Here is a 19,626-nt window from a genome sequence, read left to right as displayed (position 1 = left end):
AAGATGTGCTTATTACATAAGTGTGGATAGAATCATGTCACCACAGAAAGTAAGTTTTGAGAAAATAATACGACCGCACAAAATGCAATATGTTACCGTATACGTCCTGTGTATGTCAAGCTGGTGGTCTCGCTCTCCGCCAGCTGAGACGAAGATTGTGGATGACTGAAAAGAGGGCTCACTGCATTCGAGCTCATTCAACTGTTAAATAAACACGCTGAGGTGCTGAAAGCGATACACAGAGTGAGACCTCTTTCTCCCGCTTTGAAGCGAGAGACGAATAAACGCCAGGCTCAACAATTCTGATTGGCGAACATGTCTGTCACTCAATCCCGGTGGGGGGCAGAAAAAAAAAATCTCCCTCTGGCGGTTATTTATCGCACTAATTAAAACCACATGCCGATTTGATGTTGATTACCGTAAATTTCGGACTAAACGACGCTACTACCTGCGGCTTACAAAATGGTGCAGCCAATTTAGGGATTTTTCTTCACTGACGGCCATAATACAAATAGTTAAAACAAACACATACACTGAAAAAGTGTTGTATTGTTTGTGCTGTGGCGCCATTTTTTGGGCCAGTCACTCAATGCAGGTGCTGCAGTGTCCTTCCATTTAGTGCAGTCAGCCGAAAGTGGAAGTGCCGTTCAGTCTTCTAGCTGTACATAGCGTTCCTACTCGTATGGATTCTTTATTCATCACTCCAAGCAAAGTTTGTAAGTTTTACAATATAACTAAAACTGTTTATACCTACTAAACTGTCACATGTGTAATGTATGTAGGAGCGTTTCTAATGCATATTTGTACATGCTATCGTAATGCTTTGTTAGCATTAGCTAATATGCTAACACGTTGACGAGTGTCTGTGTTAGTATTATTAACTTATAATGGCATTCTTTTTGTATTGTTTCAGTTTCATAAGTTCACCAAAACATCACCGTGGAGTTATTGAGTCTGTTTAGCTGATTGGAGAGCTAGCTTCCGCAGCTAGTGGGTCCATGACGATGACTTCTGTTTTGTCTGATCAGCCGTTTTACTGCCGTGTTACAATCAGTGATTGGAAACAATTAAGGTGTGTAAATAAACATTTACAAAATCTCTCTGTGTAAATAACTCATTTCACAACGTATATATCTGCGACTTGTAGTCCGGTGCAGGAAAAATATTCCCCTATAATTTAGTGGGTGTGGCTTACCGTATTTTTCGGACTATAAATCACAGTTTTTTTCATATTTTGGCCGGGGGTGCGACTTATACTCAGGAGCGACTTATGTGTGAAATTATTAACACATTACCGTAAAATATCAAATAATATTATTTAGCTCATTCACGTAAGAGACTAGACGTATAAGATTTCATCAGATTTAGCGATTAGGTGTGACAGATTGTTTGGTAAACGTATAGCATGTTCTATATGTTATAGTTATTTGAATGACTCTTACCATAATATGTTACGTTAACATACCAGGCACGTTCTCAGTTGGTTATTTATGCGTCATATAACGTACACTCTTTCAGCCTGTTGTTCTTTATTCTTTACTTATTTTAAATTGCCTTTCAAATGTCTATTCTTGTTGTTGGGTTTTATCAAATAAATTTCCCCAAAAAATACAACTTATACTCCAGTGCGACTTATATATGTTTTTTTCCTTCTTTATTATGCATTTTCAGACGGTACGACTTATACTCCGAAAAATACGGTATATGCCAGTGTGCTGTGTAGTCCATAAAATACGGTAATCATGCAATCCAAATCCCTTCTCTATAATCTAGTGAGTTCCTGTATCATAATGTCTGCCTCCACGAAGATAACATCAGTTTTACTTAAGTGTTATTTACTGTGGTGATACTTTGCAGTGATGTTTATTCAGCTCCAATACTAAAACCAATAGCATAAAAAAAGTTAGATCCTCACCCGGGCTTTGGTACTCTTATTTTCCGGGGTTTTTTCTCCTCCAAAACGGCACCGTCCGGCTTTTTCCTCCGTTTTTTGATCACGCGCTCTTCACCGTCTTTCATCTTTAACAAGCGTGGAGGAAAATGTGGTTTGTTTGATCACAGCAGCGGAAATGAGGGAGAGAACATCAAGAACGCACCTTGATGTGATTATTCTCGGTGTCGTCTCCTTCCGAGTCGGACGCAGGCCGGAACTGCAGAGTCCCCGTGTTGATGTAGAAACCGCCATGTTTCGTGGTCAGGGAGGCCGGCACCAGCTCATCGTACTGTCAAGTATTGATCATTTGTTAAACTACAGCAATTATTCCAATTTTGTGGAGTGTGACAAAAATCAATGTAGATTTATAATCCAAGCATGTGTGCTTGTTTTGCATGTTAGAGCTAAAACCTCACCGCTTCCGAATTGTCTATAAAAGGGTCCGTCTCATCGTAGCCGTAGCCAATGTCGATGAGATCCTGCATCCTGTCCCTCTTCTTCTTCTTTGGGGCACCGCCCTGCAAATAAAGCAGACATCTTGGAACACCTTCCTTGCCTGCGCTGTGCCTAAAAAAAAAAGACGTACGTATTTGCTTTCAAACTTCCTGGCCAAGTCTTCCACCTCCCGTCTCTCCCGCTCCGTGTCAGCGAGTGGGTCATTGGGGTCCAGGGCAGGTGCGAGTCCTTTTGGGACCGTTGAAGCAGGCGGTTTGACCTGCACGACATAGTGGTTCATTAGTTACAGTGCATGAAGTTTAAAAGTCAAAGTTGTGGGATGGCAGGCTGTATTTTCATCAGCAACTATCCAAAGGCTCCAAAAGCAGAAAGGATCTAACCCAAACACACACAAACCTGCTGCAATCACATATTACCGTATTTTTCGGAGTATAAGTCGCTCCGGAGAATAAGTCGCACCGGCCGAAAATGCATAATAAAGAAGGAAAAAAACATATATAAGTCGTACTGGAGGATAAGTCGCATTTTTTGGGGAAATTTATTTGATAAAACCCAACACCAAGAATATACATTTGAAAGGCAATTTAAAATAAATAAAGAATAGTGAACAACAGGTTGAATAAGTGTACGTTATATGATGCATAAATAATCAACTGAGAATGTGCCTGGTATGTTAACGTAACATATTATGGTAAGAGACATTCAAATAACTATAACATATAGAACATGCTATATGTTTACCAAACAATCTGTCACTCCTAATCGCTAAATCCGATGAAATCTTGTGCGTCTAGCCTCTTACGTGAATGAGCTAAATAATATTATTTGATATTTTACGGTAATGTGTTAATAATTTCAGGTAGTTACTTCACCTGGTTCCTGTGTAACAGCGGATGTCAAAACTTTTAGACGAGGAGACCACATTGGGTTAAAAAAAATGGATTGGGGGTACTGTTGTCCCGATACTATATTTTGGTACCGGTACCAGTACCAAAATGTATTTCGATACTTTTTGGTACTTTTCAATACTTTTCTAAATAAAGGGGACCACAAAAAATTGCATTATTGGCTTTATTTTAACAAACAATCTTAGGGTACATTAAACATATGTTTCTTATTGCAAGATTGCCCTTAAATAAAATAGTGAACATGCTAAACAACTTGTCTTTTAGTAGTAAGTAAACAAACAAAGGCTCCTAATTTAGCTGCTGACGTATGCAGTAATATATATTGTCATTTATCATTCTATTATTTTGTCAAAATTATTACGGACAAGTGGTAGGAAATGAATTATTAATCTACTTGTTTATTTAGTGTTAATATCTGCTTACTTTCTCTTTCAACATGTTCTATCTACACTTCTGTTGAAATGTAATAATCACGTATTCTTCTGTTGTTTGATACTTTACATTAAATGGTAAATGGGTTATACTTGTATAGCGCTTTTCTACCTTCAAGGTACTCAAAGCGCTTTGACACTATTTCCACATTCACCCAGTCACACACACATTCACACACTGATGGCGGGAGCTGTCATGCATGGCCCTAACCACGACCCATCAGCAGCAAGGGTGAAGTGTCTTGCTCAAGTACACGACAGACGTGACGAGGTTGGTAGATGGTGGGGATCGAACCAAGAACCCTCAGGTTGCTGGCACAGCCACTCTCCCAACCGCGCCACGCCGTCCCCATTAGTTTTGGATGATACCACAAATGTAGGTATCAATCTGATACCAAGTCGTTACAGGATCATACAAACCCTGTTTCCATATGAGTTGGGAAATTGTGTTAGATGTAAATATAAACGGTATACAATGAATTACTAATCATTTTCAACCCATGTTCAGTTGAATATGCTACAACGACAACATATTTGATGTTCAAACTGATAAACTTTTTTTTTTTGCAAAGTTGAGGAATGCTCATCAAACACTTATTTGGAACATCCCACAGGTGAACAGGCTAATTGGGAACAGGTGGGTGCCATGATTGGGTACAAAAGTAGATTCCATGAAATGCTCAGTCATTCACAAACAAGGATGGGGCGAGGGTCACCACTTTGTCAACAAATGCGTGAGCAAATTGTTGAACAGTTTAAGAAAAACCTTTCTCAACCAGCTATTGCAAGGAATTTAGGGATTTCACCATCTACGGTCCATAGTATCATCAAAGGGTTCAGAGAATCTGGAGAAATCACTGCACGTAAGCAGCTAAGCCCGTGACCTTTGATCCCTCAGGCTGTACTGCATCAACAAGCGACATCAGTGTGTATAAAGGGTATCACCACATGGGCTCAGGAATACTTCAGAAACCCACTGTCAGTAACTACAGTTGGTCGCTACATCTGTAAGTGCAAGTTAAAACTCTCTTATGCAAGGCGAAAACCGTTTATCAACAACACCCAGAAACGCCGTCGGCTTCGCTGGGCCTGAGCTCATCTAAGATGGACTGATACAAAGTGGAGAAGTGTTCTGTGGTCTGACGAGTCCACATTTAAAATTGTTTTTGGAAACTGTGGACGTCGTGTCCTCCGGACCAAAGAGGAAAAGAACCATCCGGATTGTTATAGGCGCAAAGTTGAAAAGCCAGCATCTGTGATGGTATGGGGGTGTATTAGTGCCCAAGACATGGGTAACTTACACATCTGTGAAGGCGCCATTAATGCTGAAAGGTACAAACAGGCTTTGGAGCAACATATGTTGCCATCCAAGCAACGTTACCCTGGACGCCCCTGCTTATTTCAGCAAGACAATGCCAACCCACGTGTTACATCAACGTGGCTTCATAGTAAAAGAGTGCGGGTACTAGACTGGCCTGCCTGTAGTCCAGACCTGTCTCCCATTGAAAATGTGTGGCGCATTATGAAGCCTAAAATACCACAACGGAGACCCCCGGACTGTGGAACAACTTAAGCTGTACATCAAGCAAGAATGGGAAAGAATTCCACCCGAGAAGCTTAAAAAATGTGTCTCCTCAGTTCCCAAGCGTTTACTGAGTGTTGTTAAAAGGAAAGGCCATGTAACACAGTGGTGAACATGCCCTTTCCAAACTACTTTGGCACGTGTTGCAGCCATGAAATTCTAAGTTAATTATTATTTGCAAAAAAAAAATAAAGTTTATGAGTTTGAACATCAAATATCTTGTCTTTGTAGTGCACTCAATTGAATATGGGTTGAAAAGGAATTGCAAATCATTGTATTCCGTTTATATTTACATCATACACAATTTCCCAACTCATATGGAAACAGGGTTTGTACATTGGTCATATTCAAAGTCCTCATGTGTCCAGGGACATATTTCCTGAGTTTATAAATATAATATAGCGGTTAGTGCGTCTGCCTCACAATACGAAGGTCCTGAGCAGTCCTGGGTTCAATCCCGGGCTCTGGATTTTTCTGTGTGGAGTTTGCACGTTCTCCCCGTGACTGCGTGGGTTCCCTCCGGGTACTCCGGCTTCCTCCCACCTCCAAAGACATGCACCTGGGGATAGGTTGATTGGCAACACTAAATTGGCCCTAGTGTGTGAATGTGAGTGTGAATGTTGTCTGTCTATCTGTGTTGGCCCTGTGATGAGGTGGCGACTTGTCCAGGGTGTACCCCGCCTTCCGTCCGATTGTAGCTGAGATAGGCTCCAGCGCCCCCCGCGACCCCGAAGGGATTAAGCGGTAGAAAATGGATGGATGGATTTTTAAAAAACAAAAAAAGATTTTGTGATGCTAAAAAATATTGATATAATCATAGTAGTATCGACTAGATACGCTCCTGTACTTTTTAGAGGCGGTATAGTACCAAATATGATTCATTAGTATCGCGGTACAACCATAGCTGGGGGTCAGGCTATCTATTTATGATCAGTGTGAGTCTCACAGGCATTTTAGCCTGAGCTGTTGTGGTTAGCTTAGCAGGATTAGCAGCGGCAGCTTTTTTGAATCTTTCACTGTTTTGCATGGCCTCTGCTTGATGGATTGAATGTGCTTCCATGGCTGTATCTTGTCAACAAACGAGGTATTGTTTGGATGGCAAGTTCGTCACTTCAATCATGGATTAGTTGGTCAATATTCCTTCCGACCCTCCAAGTTACTAGCGCGCAGTGCAGTTTGTGTCAAGTTTTATGGAGGGGAAAAAAATGTTGTCTTCTACTGACCGGTTTCTCCAACTAAGACCTTGTTTCTGCCGTCTTGGAAGACTGAGTGTGTGAGCTAGGGGTTCCAGCCCCACTCCCCTCCGTGCACGGCGCAGGAGTGAGGGGAACACACAGTTTACAGTGATAAATGATAAATGATAAATGGGTTATACTTCTATAGCGCTTTTCTACCTTCAAGGTACGGTACTCAAAGCGCTTTGACAGTATTTCCACATTCACCCATTCACACACACATTCACACACTGATGGCGGGAGCTGCCATGCAAGGCGCTAACCAGCAGCCATCAGGGGCAAGGGTGAAGTGTCTTGCCCAAGGACACAACGGACGTGACTAGGATGGTAGAAGGTGGGAATTGAACCCCAGTAACCAGCAACCCTCCGATTACTGGCACGGCCACTCTATCAACTTCGCCACGCCGTCCCTAAGTGCACACAGAGTGATCAGTGACACTTACATGTCAATCACTTGTCCTTTTGGTTATGGTTTAAGTTGATTTCAAACAGTCTATACAGATGGGCGAAAATGTTACTAGAGTTTGATCAAATTTGGATGAATTTTTTTATGATCAAAATGCTAAATATAGGGTTAAAATCTGTATTCGCACGTGCTACTTTTTTTTTCAATACTCGCACAACCTATTTTTAGTTGCAAAAGTGACTAAAAAGACTAAAAATATCCATTAACATCCAAATCACGATTCTTATTCATCCCTATTCTAAATCGATTAATAACTTTCAAAAATCTATTAAATTTTTTTACTTTTTTTTAGTACAGTCAATTTTTTTAAGATATGTTTTTAGGCCATCTTCATGCAACCAGAAGGAGCTTTTATAAACTGGAACCTGTTTCGAAAAAGTGTCACTATAATAATTACAACAAATAATACATTACGAGAATCGGTTTGAATCGACAACCGTGTTGAGTCGAGAATCAATTCTAAATCAAATCGTCACCCCAGGTCCGGAATTGGATTGAATCGTTAGGTACCCAAAGATTCACACCCCTATTATCTATCGATCTATAAATCTGTAAGTTGATGGTTCTGGAAAAATCCATCCTATTTAAATATATTAAATGGCTAAATCACTATACTACCATCAGAACTGTATACAGAAAGTTACAGTAACTTAGTTAAAATGTTATTAAAAACCTGTTTTTCTTATTGTTTATTCCAAATCAGTGTGCTGAACTGTGAGTGCTGATAAAGTTTACGCTGCTGTTTTCACACGTGATCGGCGATCCCAATGATTTATGTCTGAATATCAATTTAATACCAAATTAAAGAGGGAAGTACGCGGTCATACGGACACAAAAGACATCATGTCAGACACAAAAATGCATTAACATGCTAAGCAGCAGAGTGAGGATCATAACGTAACTACGGTCATTTGTACATATAAAAAAGATTTAATCAGGATATGATCAGAGACACCTAATTTTGCTAAGGCATTGATTAAAGCAAGCTATTGCTAACAACAAAACATGACATTTAACTGTTAGTAACAACCCCCGTCCACACATTAGACTATGACAACGCTACAATACAAAATATCAAACATTTAGATTATGTGAAAGTTTGATTCCAACCTTGTTTACTTTCCTGAATACCTCTTTAAAGGCCTACTGAAACCCACTACTACCGACCACGCAGTCTGATAGTTTATATATCAATGATGAAATCTTAACATTGCAACACATGCCAATACGGCCGGGTTAGATTAGTAAAGTGCAATTTTAAATTTCCCGCAAAATATTCTGCTGAAAACGTCTCGGTATGATGACGTTTGCGCGTGACATCACGGATTGTGCGGACATATTGGGACACCATTGTGGCCAGCTATTAAGTCGTCTGTTTTCATCGCAAAATTCCACAGTATTCTGGACATCTGTGTTGGTGAATCTTTTGCAATTTGTTTAATGAACAATGAAGACAGCAAAGAAGAAAGCTGTAGGTGGGATCGGTGTATTAGCGGCTGGCTACAGCAACACAACCAGGAGGACTTTGAGTTGGATAGCAGACGCGCTACCGTGACTACAGTTTGGCTTCCAAACATTTGATCGTTTGCCCGTACGTGCGTGCCGCTATGTGCATGTCACGTACGTAACTTTGGGGAAATATATGTGCTGTATGAACTTTACGGAGGTGAACGGTACTTTGGGCTGTGGGATTGAGTGTGTTGTGCGGGTGTTTGATTTGTATTGGTGGGTTATATGGACAGGAGGAGGGAGGTGTTTGTTATGCGGATTAATTTGTGGCATATTAAATATAAGCCTGGTTGTGTTGTGGCTAATAGAGTATATATATATGTCTTGTGTTTATTTACTGTTTTAGTCATTCCCAGCTGAATATCAGGTCCCACCCGCCTCTCACAGCATCTTCCCTATCTGAATCGCTTCCACTGCCCCCTAATCCTTCACTCTCACTTTCCTCATCCACAAATCTTTCATCCTCGCTCAAATTAATGGGGTAATCGACGCTTTCTCAGTCCGAAACGCAATCGCTGCTGCTGGCCATGATTGTAAACAATGTGCAGATGTGAGGCGCTCCACAACCTGACGTCACGCTACTTCCGGTACAGACAAGGCTTTTTTATCAGCGACCAAAAGTTGCGAACTTTATCGTCGATGTTCTCTACTAAATCCTTTCAGCAAAAATATGGCAATATCGCGAAAATATCAAGTATGACACATAGAATGGACCTGCTATCCCCGTTTAAATAAGAACATTTCATTTCAGTAGGCCTTTAATGTTTTGTAATAAATCAGAAATATCAAACACATAAAATGCTCCAAATAAAGAGACATGTGTGGAGAGTGTTTTGCCTATTACCCATAATGCTTTGTAATGGATTTAGATGGGTGTCATTTTGAATTGCGTATGGTGCTTAGACATTTTTTTTATAATGTTCACTTTGTTCTGCGGACAAGTGAGATTCTATGGCACATAGGGGCGTAATGATTGATCGATATATCGATAGATTGATTTATATTCCTAAATTTCAGGAATATCGATCTGTGCTCATTAAGTGTACCTTACGGCAGATAGGCATTGATCCAAGATCGTTTTAAAAGAGAATCGATCAATTTTATCGATACTAGAATAGAGAAAACATTGCATTTGAGAACAACAAACGTTATGTGAAGTTTAGAACTTTTAATAATAAGCATGTTAAACGACGTCATCTACGGTGGTTGAGAAAGGTCATAACACACGCAAAAGCCACAAGACTATCATTAATTACAACTCAAAAACTTTCAGCTACAGCACGATTGCAAAAGCCACAACACAATGAAATAAGCCACAACTTAACTCCAAGCCACAAAAGACGCGACCGACAAAACAGGAGTGACAACGTTGCACCGACTAGCAAAACAGGAAGTGATCAGTGAGCAATGGGAGGGATTTGTTCAACAGCCAAATCGCTAAACAGGAGGCGGGGCTCTCTGAAGGCTGCTAAACAGCCAATGGTGTAACAGTATCGACTATCAATTTTGGTTGCACCATCTTGTTGTCTCGCTGTTGGGAGAGTGGCTGTGCCAGCAACCTGAGGGTTCCTGGTTCAATCTCCCACCTTCTACCAACCTCGTCACGCCCGTCACACTTCACCATTGCTCCTGATGGGTCGTGGTTAGGGCCTTGCATGGCAGCTCCCGCCATCAGTGTGTGAATGTATGGGTTAATGTGGAAATAGTGTCAAAGCGCTTTGAGTACCTTGAAGGTAGAAAAGCACTATAAAAGTATAACTCATTTACCATTTACATGGAGTGAGAATTGAAAGTAAAAATGTGTGCTGCAGAGAGCCAGGAAAAGTCACCTCGACAGTAAGGTAGTTTTTTAGATTTTTTTCCAAACGGTCCGGAGTCCTTCGCCATGCTCATCTTTTCTTTTCAACCCTTGTCTGTTTACGGAAACAGTGAGGAACTATATATTTGTTGTTTTAATACATAAAACAACTAACAAAATATGACAAATGTGCTACTCCAAAATAATAATTTGACCCAATAATATTTAAATAATAATTACTGCATGACACAAATTCATTTTTATACTAACAGACCAAATTAAATGTTACACAGACCTCAGAACTTCCTGGCAGTAAACCAGCAAAAAAGTGTTCTTCTCAGGGTTCTGTTTACATTTTCACACTTTGCATTATTTTGTTACATTTTATTAAGCATTTCTTACATACTCCCACATTTTGCACTTTAATTTAAAGAGGTTATAGTAGAATCGTGTTTACATTGATCAAGTGTTATTAATTGTTTCTTCCTTGATAGCTGAGAGGGTCATAATCAGAGGAAGGCTACATTTTAAATAAAAATTTTACCATTTTAATACATTTTCTCCTGGTCCGTTATTTTTCATAAGTCATAAAAATGTCAATATGATCGACATCGACCAAAAAAACAAAAAACGTATACCTTGGTAATTTTCAGTCAAATCGCCCAGCCCTAGAATTTAAAAATATCTGCTTCTTCCTACTCCTTTTCGGATAAGTTATGAGAAATTGGAAAAATATGTTTGTATAATATTATAACTGCATGCATATTCGAAATAAACTTACAACAACAACAATTATACTGTCATAAGAGATGTGCTGTGTAAACCTAGCACACATGTATGGAGCAGCTCCCCATTTCACAACAAGCACATGCCCAAAATTTGGCCTCCCCAGCCGGGCGAGGCCCCTCCTGCTCACATCGTGGAGACTTCCTCACCTGAGAAGGACGTGGAGGAGTCGTGACCACCAGCTCGGTGTAGTTGAACTCGGCGGAACCACGCTCACTCGGCTCGGAGAGAGAGAGGTCGAGGCGGACGGTGGGCTTGCTTTCCCCGCCGGGCTCGGCGACATCTGCCTTGGTGTTGCCGAACGGTCCTCCATCACCTCCTGACCCGGCCACACTTCCACCGTCTCTCCGCAAAGTCACAGCCTCATCTTCGCGGCGGCGTTTCTTGCTCAGCTCCGGGGTGGTTGGAGCGGACGTGTTGAACGACGATATGGTGACGAAGGGAACTTTCCTCGGTTCTGCCATTTGCTCCAATGCGGCCAAGAAAGCTAAAGCTGGAGTTTACAGCTAGCTAGCTAGCTTCCTCAATAGCCGCTACAGGCGACACAATGACTACTATTTCCTCTTAACCCGTCATTAATCCATATAATATTATGTCGGGCGCAGTCCTCGTCGCCTACGAGGGACTTTAATAGTTAGAAACCAGTTTGGAGTGATTTCATGAAATTGGTACTCAGCTACAGAAAGGCTTCTGTAGTAGCCATCTTGATCATTATTATCATCATTCCGTGGTTGGGCGTGCGTATGGAAAGAAAGCGGAAGTCGGGGAGGAAAGAAACACTATTCGTCCAATGGCAGCGGCGGAAGCTCTGTATGACACGCCTACTTGGCTGTCGAGCGCGAATGTGGAGATGATTGTTGTGCCCAGGCGGGATGCAGGACTCAACAAAGGCTCGAATAATTGACACTGCTCTAAAACAATCACTATCGTAGACAGCCTGCATTTACGTCACCGCCTCTTTTTGCAAACAACTGCCTACATACAAGTTAGCGTTTGACTATATAGCTTTTTTTGGTCAAATTACTCCAGTGTAGATAAGATAGCACAGTTCTTTCAAAGTATGAAAATTAGTATATGTATTGCACTATAATATAACATCTACTCATAACAGGGGTGCCCAAAATGTTCCTCCTAGGCCACATACTCAAACAGGGGCCACTTTGATATTTTATTTTTGGGGGGGAAACAATCGTTAAAAACAAAGAAGTTTCGATTATAGGTTAAACGCATAGTTAATTTAATCAGTTTTGACTATGCTGTGGGCCACACTATAACTTAAGACCACAGACCTACAGCCATCTTATAGTATGTTCATTGCACCACTTTATTAGAACTTTTCATTGTCTAGTAAACCATTTAGATATCAAGCTGTAAATATTGTACATTTAATTACAATAGTCTTAATATACTAAATGTGTACCTTGTACTTACACAGGAGTATTAATCTATTGTATAATTGCTTACTAGTACATACAATTGGTCAAAAATATCCAAGGTGGTGAAATGCATGTTACTAACATGTGGCATATTTCTAGTCCAGCGTCTATCAGAAAGTTAGACCAACTTCATGGTATAGCGATATTGAGTCAGTGCAAAATGTTGATCATTTTGACATCACTGTAGAATTGACAAATGTTAAATCTACTTCTGATCATCTAATCCTAGAGTTCAGTTTGATTTAGACAGGTGCAAAATATCAGAAAAGATTATTCCAAAAGTGTGTTTGAAACTTTTATTTTGTGCCAGTAAGCATTTAAGACCAGTCGGAAGTGGCACCGCCCCAGTCGGAGGCCTGGGCAGTGGGAGCAGTGGACCAGTCCTCGGTGGCAGGCTGATTGCTCCAGTCCTCTGGAAGGGAAACTATTAGCAAACAATATCAAATTGAATGTGATTAAACATCTTACCTGTGAAGCCTTCTGGCTTTACAGCTGGAGTGCCTGAGGAAAAAACAGATGAATCAACACTGGATTGGCGCTACTGAAAAGTGCAAGTTGGTGATAGTTACCTGCAGGGAACTGCTGAATGGGCACAGATGGCACAGCAACACCCTCAGACCAATCAGCAACCTCAGGCTGGGCAAACTCTGCTGCAGGGGCCGTCCATTCACCCTGGAACTCCTTTCCAACAGCCTTTTCAGCTGCAGCCTGTTCCTCCTTCTCAATCTACATTTTCAAAACAAGTGTTTTGGGGTTCAGCCATCTTTAAAAAAAAAAAAAAAGGTGCTGAACATGGGTATGGTTTTACCTCTTCAGGGTCTCTGTAGAAGTACAGATCAGGCATGACTTCCCAGGGGTGTTCTCTGGAAATGGTGCCTCTCATGCGAAGAACTTCACGGGCCAACATCCACCACATCAAACCCACAGAGTGATGACCCTACACAGGGTTATTGGAGGAGATTATACATGCCATTATGATGTGGCGTGTGCCTATGGAAGTAAAATTGTCTCACAATCAACACATTTATTTTTATATATATATATATATACATATACACATATATATATACACACACATCTACATATAGATATATATATATGTACACATGCATATATTAATATACAAATTGTATAAATATATTTTTGAGACTTGAAATATATTAATAACATTTCTAAATATAAAAATGCGACATACAAACAAATCAAGAATTTGTAAAAATAAGTGTATTTGTAAATATATTTGAGATTTGAATATAAATGCTTGATTTTGTATTAGTATTGAATTTGCATATGTGGATCCCTTTTTTGCTTTTGTGTCGATGAGACATTCCTACCACAACCCAGACGCAAATAAATGACCTACACACTCCCCTGAACAACCAGCAGAGGGCACTGCAGCCAGAGCGGTCTGGTCACAGACATGGTCAGACACTGGCGAGCCAATCAGAGGCACACTAGGGAGGGTCATATTACGTCATGACTTTAGTCATGATTTGACACACATTGCACTGATAAGAAATCAGTATCTACATCGGGACAAGGTCATTAAACGACATTGATGCAATAAAATAAGCAGCTAGCACAGTCTTTTATTTATACAAATTATTGATTTGTCACATTTTTATATTTATACATTTTATTTGTATATATTTTTAAATCTTAAAAATTTACAAGTACATGTTTATACAAATTATTTATATGTATATCACATTTGTATATTTATTAATATCATATTGATATACACTGCTCAAAAAAATTAAAGGAACACTTTAAAAACACATCCGATTTCAATGGTGAAAAAAAAAAAGTTGGATATCTATACTGATATGGACAGTTTAATGTCTCAGGAACAAAAGGATGCCGCATCTTTTGATGGAAATAAAAGTTTTCAGCCTCCAGAGGGCTCAGTATATAGACACCCCAAAAATCAAAGTGAAAAAATTATGTGGCAGGCTTGTCCATTTTGCCTAAATTCAATTTCTGCAACTCAAAATTATTTTCAATATCTTGTGTGGCCACCAGGTGCTTGTATGCATGCTTGACGTCGCGGCATGCTCCTAATGAGACCTTGGATGGTGTCTTGTGGGATGTCCTCCCAGATCTGTCTAAGGGCATCAGTGAGCTCCTGTAAAGTCTGAGGAGCAACCTGGCGGCGTCTGATGGAGCGAAACATAATGTCCCAGAGGTGTTCTATCGGGTTTAGATCAGGTGATCGTGAGGGCCATTCTATTGTGTCAATTCCTTCATCCTCCAGGTACTGTCTGCATACTCTTGCCACATGAAGCCGGGCATTGTCGTGGACCAGGAGGAACCCAGGACCTACTGTACCAGCGTAGGGTCTGACCATGGGTGCAAGGATTTCATCCCGATACCTAATGGCAGTCAGACTGCCGTTCTCTAGCCTGTAGAGGTCTGTTGGTCCCTCCATGGAAATGCCTCCCTAGACCATCACTGACCCACCACCGAACGGGTCATGCTGAATGATGTTGCAGGCAGCATAGCGCTCTCCTTGGCTTCTCCAGACCCTTTCACGTCTATCACAGGTGCTCAGGGTAAACCTGCTCTCATCTGTGAAAAGCACAGGGCGCCAGTGGCGGACTTGCCAATTCTGGTGTTCTATGGCAAATGCCAATCGAGCTCCACGGTTCTGAGCAGTGATCACAGGGCACACTACAGGACGTCGTGCCCTGAGGCCACCATCGTGAACTCTGTTTCTGACTGTTTGGGCAGAGACATTCACACCAGTAGCCCGCTGGAGGTCATTCTGTAGGGCTCGGGCAGTGCTCAACCTGTTCCTCCTTGCACAAAGCAGCAGATATCGGTCCTGCTGATGGGATGAGGACAGTCTACGGCCCTGTCCAGCTCTCCTAGAGTAACTGCCTGTCTCCTGGAATCTCCTCCATGCTCTGGAGATTGTACTGGGAGACATCAAATCTTGCAACAGCACGCATGGATGTGCCATCCTGGAGGAGGAGGACAATCTGCACAACTTCAGGAGGGTTAAGAAATCACCCCATGCTCCCAGTGGTGATAATTACTCTAGCTAAAGCCAACACTTGTGGAAAAACAGTTAAAAAAGATCAAGAGGGAGGAAGTTGAAATGGCCTCCACCTGCAAAACCAGTCCTGTTTTGGGTGCCATCTCGTTGTTGCCCCTCTAGTGCACCTGTTAATTCCATCAACACCAATGCAGCTGAAACTGATTAACAACCCCCTCTGCCACGTACCTGACCAAAACCTTATCAGAAAAGTGCAATTGAATTCATGCCATACCCTGATAAAAAACTGTTCCTTTAATTTTTTTGAGCAGTGTATATATAAGTTTATGTGAGACAATTCTACTTCCATATGTGCCCACCTTGTTGTTGCAGGGGATGGCAATGTCCACGTATCGAAGTGGAGAGTCCGTGTTGCACAAGGCAATTGTGGGGATGTTGACGTAAGAAGCCTCGGTCAGTGGCTGATGGTCAGCGCGGGGATCTGTCACAATCAGGAGGCGGGGCTCTCTGAAAGCAGCTTGGATTTGATTGGTGAATGTGCCCGGGGTGAAACGACCATGGAAGGTGGTAGAACCCGTGGCTGAAGCAAACTTCAACACTGCTCTCTAAAGGAGGACACAAGCATTGATTCTACTGATCTTTCTTTCATTTTAAATGGTTTACAATGTGGCTCAGGCTACTATCAAACTCCAGTCATGGGACGTCAAGTCCTACTGGTGTTAGCGAAAACCCGTCCGTAATTGCTCTTGCACACTTCCGACACCAGAACACCCACATGGGTGCCCAGTTTTAATAGAGTGCATCGTCATATGAAAGATTTGAATCAGTGCAACCCACCTGTCCAGTGTTTCTGGAGGAGATGACACACACATCAGCAGGGTTTTCAATTGCAACTATGGCCCTTGCTGCTAACAGCAGCTTCTCCCAGGTCTTCTTCAGGTTAATGATGTACACACCTGATGGACAGGGGAAAAATAGCAGGATTAATTCAAAGAAAGTGTAATTTGGCTGCTAATCTGAATCTAGACTTACCATCACTTTTTCTCTTGTAGACATATTGCTCTACCTGGAAGTCCAAGTTGGTGCCTCCCAGGTGGGTTCCTGCAGCCAGAAACTTCAGCACATCCTCCTCCTTCATTTGAAGGACATCCAGACCTCCGGACATCGTGACCGCTTTCCCTGCGTTACGAGTAAGATGGGAGAGCTGGAAAAAAGACAAGCCAGCATATTAAATGAAAGATTGACCATGTATATTTGGAAAATAACCAAGTTAAAATCGCTTTTTTTTAAGTTATTAGGTGTGCACAATTATTTTTATGCTTTAAGTTTAACTACATCAATCTGCACGCAGCAAGTTGATAGGTATGGATCCAACATTGATTTAAAAATAAATACATCGATGCTTGGAGGAAAACGCTGGATTTAAGAACGGCAGACTTTGTGAAGTCTAACACTTTATAAGAACATTAAACCTTGTTCAAGCCTGTTGGCCCGTCATCGCCATCAGTCGGCAAAACAAAATGGCGGATAGCTACAGTGGCTGAGAAAGGTCACAAGCCACAAACAACTTAAGTGACAGAAGTGGAAGTTATGGCGACGGACCAACTTCCTAAACATAGTCAATAGTATTATTGAAAAATTCAGTAATTTATGACTAGAAAAAGTGGCCACATTTCACTTATCCAATTTCGTTCATTACACCGCTTTCAATTTTCCGCCTCAGGAAGTCAGTGAATCGCTGAAACTTGTCTCTTTCACTTCCGTTCCATCTTTATAGGGTCGTGTTTTGGCTATAGTTATGGCTTTTAAATTTGTGGTGACCTTCCTCTGCTCTTGTAGCAGTTTATTAAATTGACCATCAGGTCAAACCATTGGTCATTTAAACTGAAAATTTGGTTCCACTTAATTTGTATCATTTACATGTAAAAAATCAGTCAAAGTAGCAGGTGAACCTGCTGTTCATTCAACCTGAAGACATGGTCGCACTTTATTTTTTATTGTGTTATTTCAAGTTAGAAAACAAAATCAGAAGTAGCAGGTACGTACACCTGTTAAATTGTTGCTGTATGTTTTAAATACTGAAGATGGGAGCATAAAAGGTTTCCTCTTAATTCAACCTAAAAAGTATATTGCACTTTATTCAAATAATGTGCATGTATTGGCCATTCATTTTTGTGTACTTGCTTGCATCCATAATTCATGTATACATATAACAGGACTATAACAAACTTCACCTGCAATATCAGTGTTTCTCAGTCGCTGCTTGATTTCATTGCTAAAGTTACTGAATCGTATTTAACTCATTGAATCCTTCCGGATCATATCGTTTTAAAATTTCATCCCTCAATCGCTTTGGCAACTATAAAATTGAATTGAAGTCAAAAAACGCAAGTCCCTTAACAGTTAGTTTATTTTTTTGTATATTTCACGAGTTACATTTTCTTATCGTAGGTGATCTATTGTGATAATCAGCAATTTCTTTTGTGCAAGTTGGGATAATGGTTTATCTATGTAGTACCAATTTACGCAACCGCCTTTAAACAACCTGTCACATGCCATTAATTTAAAATGTAAAAAAAAGGCAACAAAGTGGTGATTAAACTGTTAATTATAAACAGCTTAGTGATTCCCAGAGCCCAAAAAAAGTCTGCGGGCTATAGAGCGTTTTCTATTCGAGCTCCAGTACTCTGGAATGTTCTACCAGTAACAGAGATGCTACCTCGGTAGAAGCATTTAAGTCTCATCTTAAAACTAATTTGTATACACTAGCCTTTAAATAGACCCCCCCTTTTAGACAAGTTGATCTGCAGTCTCTTTTCTGCTCTGCCCCTCTCCTGCATGGAGAGGTTATTAGGTGACCACAGATGACGCACTAGCTGTTCAAAGTCGGGAGTAGGGGTGGACCACTCATCTGTGCATCAGTTGACGTCTCTGCGCTGCTGACTTGTCTCCACTCAAGATGATCCCCTACTGGTCCCACTATGGACTGGACTCACACTATTAACTAGATCCACTCGACGTCCATTGCAGCGGTCACCCAGAGGGAGGGGGTACCCACATCTGCGGTCCCCTCCAAGGTTTCTCATTGCATCCCATTGGGTTGAGTTTTTTTTCTTGCCCTGATGTGGGATCTGAGCAGAGGATGTCGTTGTGGCTTGTGCAGCCCTTTGAGACACTCATGATTTAGGGCTATAAATAAACTGATTAATTGTTAGGTCTCAGAACAAGTAGGATCAAACTGTTCTTCGAAATACTTGAGGCATGTAGAACTGTGCAAGATCTAACATGTTAGTAACCTTATGCGTGTTTGTTTAAAACATAATTTGGAAAAGAAAGCGTGTAACACATGCATGCTAAATTATGTAGGAATTTAAGCATTACAATGAGTGGAGGGTGTTTTTTTTTGATTGATTGAATCTTAGTAGATTGCACAGTACAGTACCTATTCAGTACAATTGACCACTAAACGGTAACACCCGAATACGTTTTTCAACTTAATCACGTTAATCAACAGGACGGCGCGAGCGCGTGAATGTTAAAATTTCTTAGACTGGAAACACCAGAATTTGTCCAAATGTATTACATGCCTGCTAATTAGGAATTGCGTATTTTAGTTTAATCTTCAACCCCAAGTTATACTACGATTATAAGAGTGCAGTAAGAGGATGGCAGTACAAGTATGGCGCGAGCGCGTGTCACAAGCTAGCAAGTTAGCTTGGAATGTTAGCATTAGGTGCTCGGGCGTTTCAAGACGATTTAAAAGCCACATGTGTCATTCAGAGCAGCAATCTGTGCTGCTATGGCGAATAACGGCGTTTTACGGTTTCGTTTATCGACTTTAGGGTTTAATTGCGACAGAAATACGGTTTGAACACTCACCACGAAACAACGCCGTATGGAAGTCTGACCACACCGTGGAAAAAAGAGGCTGCTGGGCGGAAATTACGTTGTATTTATAGCACAAGTCTAAGCTGGTGATTGGTTGTTTCGTTACACCGGATGTGTTGCAGTGCTGTCTTTTCGCCAAAGGGTGGCGACATTTACAAATTTGCTGCTCTTCCACCGGACGTCGAATGAGCGTCCGGTAT

General features: G+C 41.1%; 2 protein-coding genes across 2 annotated transcripts in view; both read right to left on the bottom strand.

Annotated features, from left to right (window-relative positions):
• The window catches only part of ubn2b (ubinuclein 2b), a 60,623-nt gene extending 48,795 nt beyond the window's left edge, over nt 1-11,828 (bottom strand). Inside the window, exons 1-5 of the mRNA XM_062037384.1 lie at nt 11,254-11,828; nt 2,520-2,648; nt 2,350-2,451; nt 2,097-2,222; nt 1,916-2,019 (exon numbers count right to left, since the gene is read on the bottom strand). Of these exons, the coding sequence (XP_061893368.1) occupies nt 1,916-2,019; nt 2,097-2,222; nt 2,350-2,451; nt 2,520-2,648; nt 11,254-11,568 (776 nt within the window). The 5' untranslated portion in view covers nt 11,569-11,828. The remainder of the gene's footprint in view (nt 1-1,915; nt 2,020-2,096; nt 2,223-2,349; nt 2,452-2,519; nt 2,649-11,253) is intronic.
• Nucleotides 11,829-12,822: 994 nt separating this feature from the next.
• On the bottom strand, nt 12,823-19,578 carry rpsa (ribosomal protein SA). Its single transcript, XM_062036396.1, has 8 exons — nt 19,418-19,578; nt 16,571-16,742; nt 16,376-16,494; nt 15,898-16,143; nt 13,349-13,477; nt 13,110-13,266; nt 13,009-13,041; nt 12,823-12,952 (listed from the first exon to the last, which is right to left on the bottom strand). Exons 2-8 carry the CDS (start codon nt 16,701-16,703, stop codon nt 12,858-12,860), a joined length of 912 nt encoding a protein of 303 aa, XP_061892380.1. The 5' UTR covers nt 16,704-16,742; nt 19,418-19,578; the 3' UTR covers nt 12,823-12,857.
• Nucleotides 19,579-19,626: the final 48 nt, after the last annotated feature.

This window comes from Entelurus aequoreus, linkage group LG25 (assembly GCF_033978785.1).
Source record: "Entelurus aequoreus isolate RoL-2023_Sb linkage group LG25, RoL_Eaeq_v1.1, whole genome shotgun sequence".
Taxonomy (NCBI): Eukaryota; Metazoa; Chordata; class Actinopteri; order Syngnathiformes; family Syngnathidae; genus Entelurus; species Entelurus aequoreus.
Note: the sequence above shows the minus strand (reverse complement) of the source record. Positions and strands in the feature narration are given on the sequence as shown.

Excerpts from the sequence above, each read along its gene's own strand:
- rpsa (XM_062036396.1), bottom strand. The coding sequence starts at position 16,703 with ATGTCCGGAGGTCTGGATGTCCTTCAAATGAAGGAGGAGGATGTGCTG. Across the intron at positions 16,144-16,375 it reads CCTCCAGAAACACTGGACAG|AGAGCAGTGTTGAAGTTTGC; the intron begins GTGGGTTGCACT and ends GTCCTCCTTTAG. Across the intron at positions 13,042-13,109 it reads CATTCAGCAGTTCCCTGCAG|GCACTCCAGCTGTAAAGCCA; the intron begins GTAACTATCACC and ends TTTTTTCCTCAG.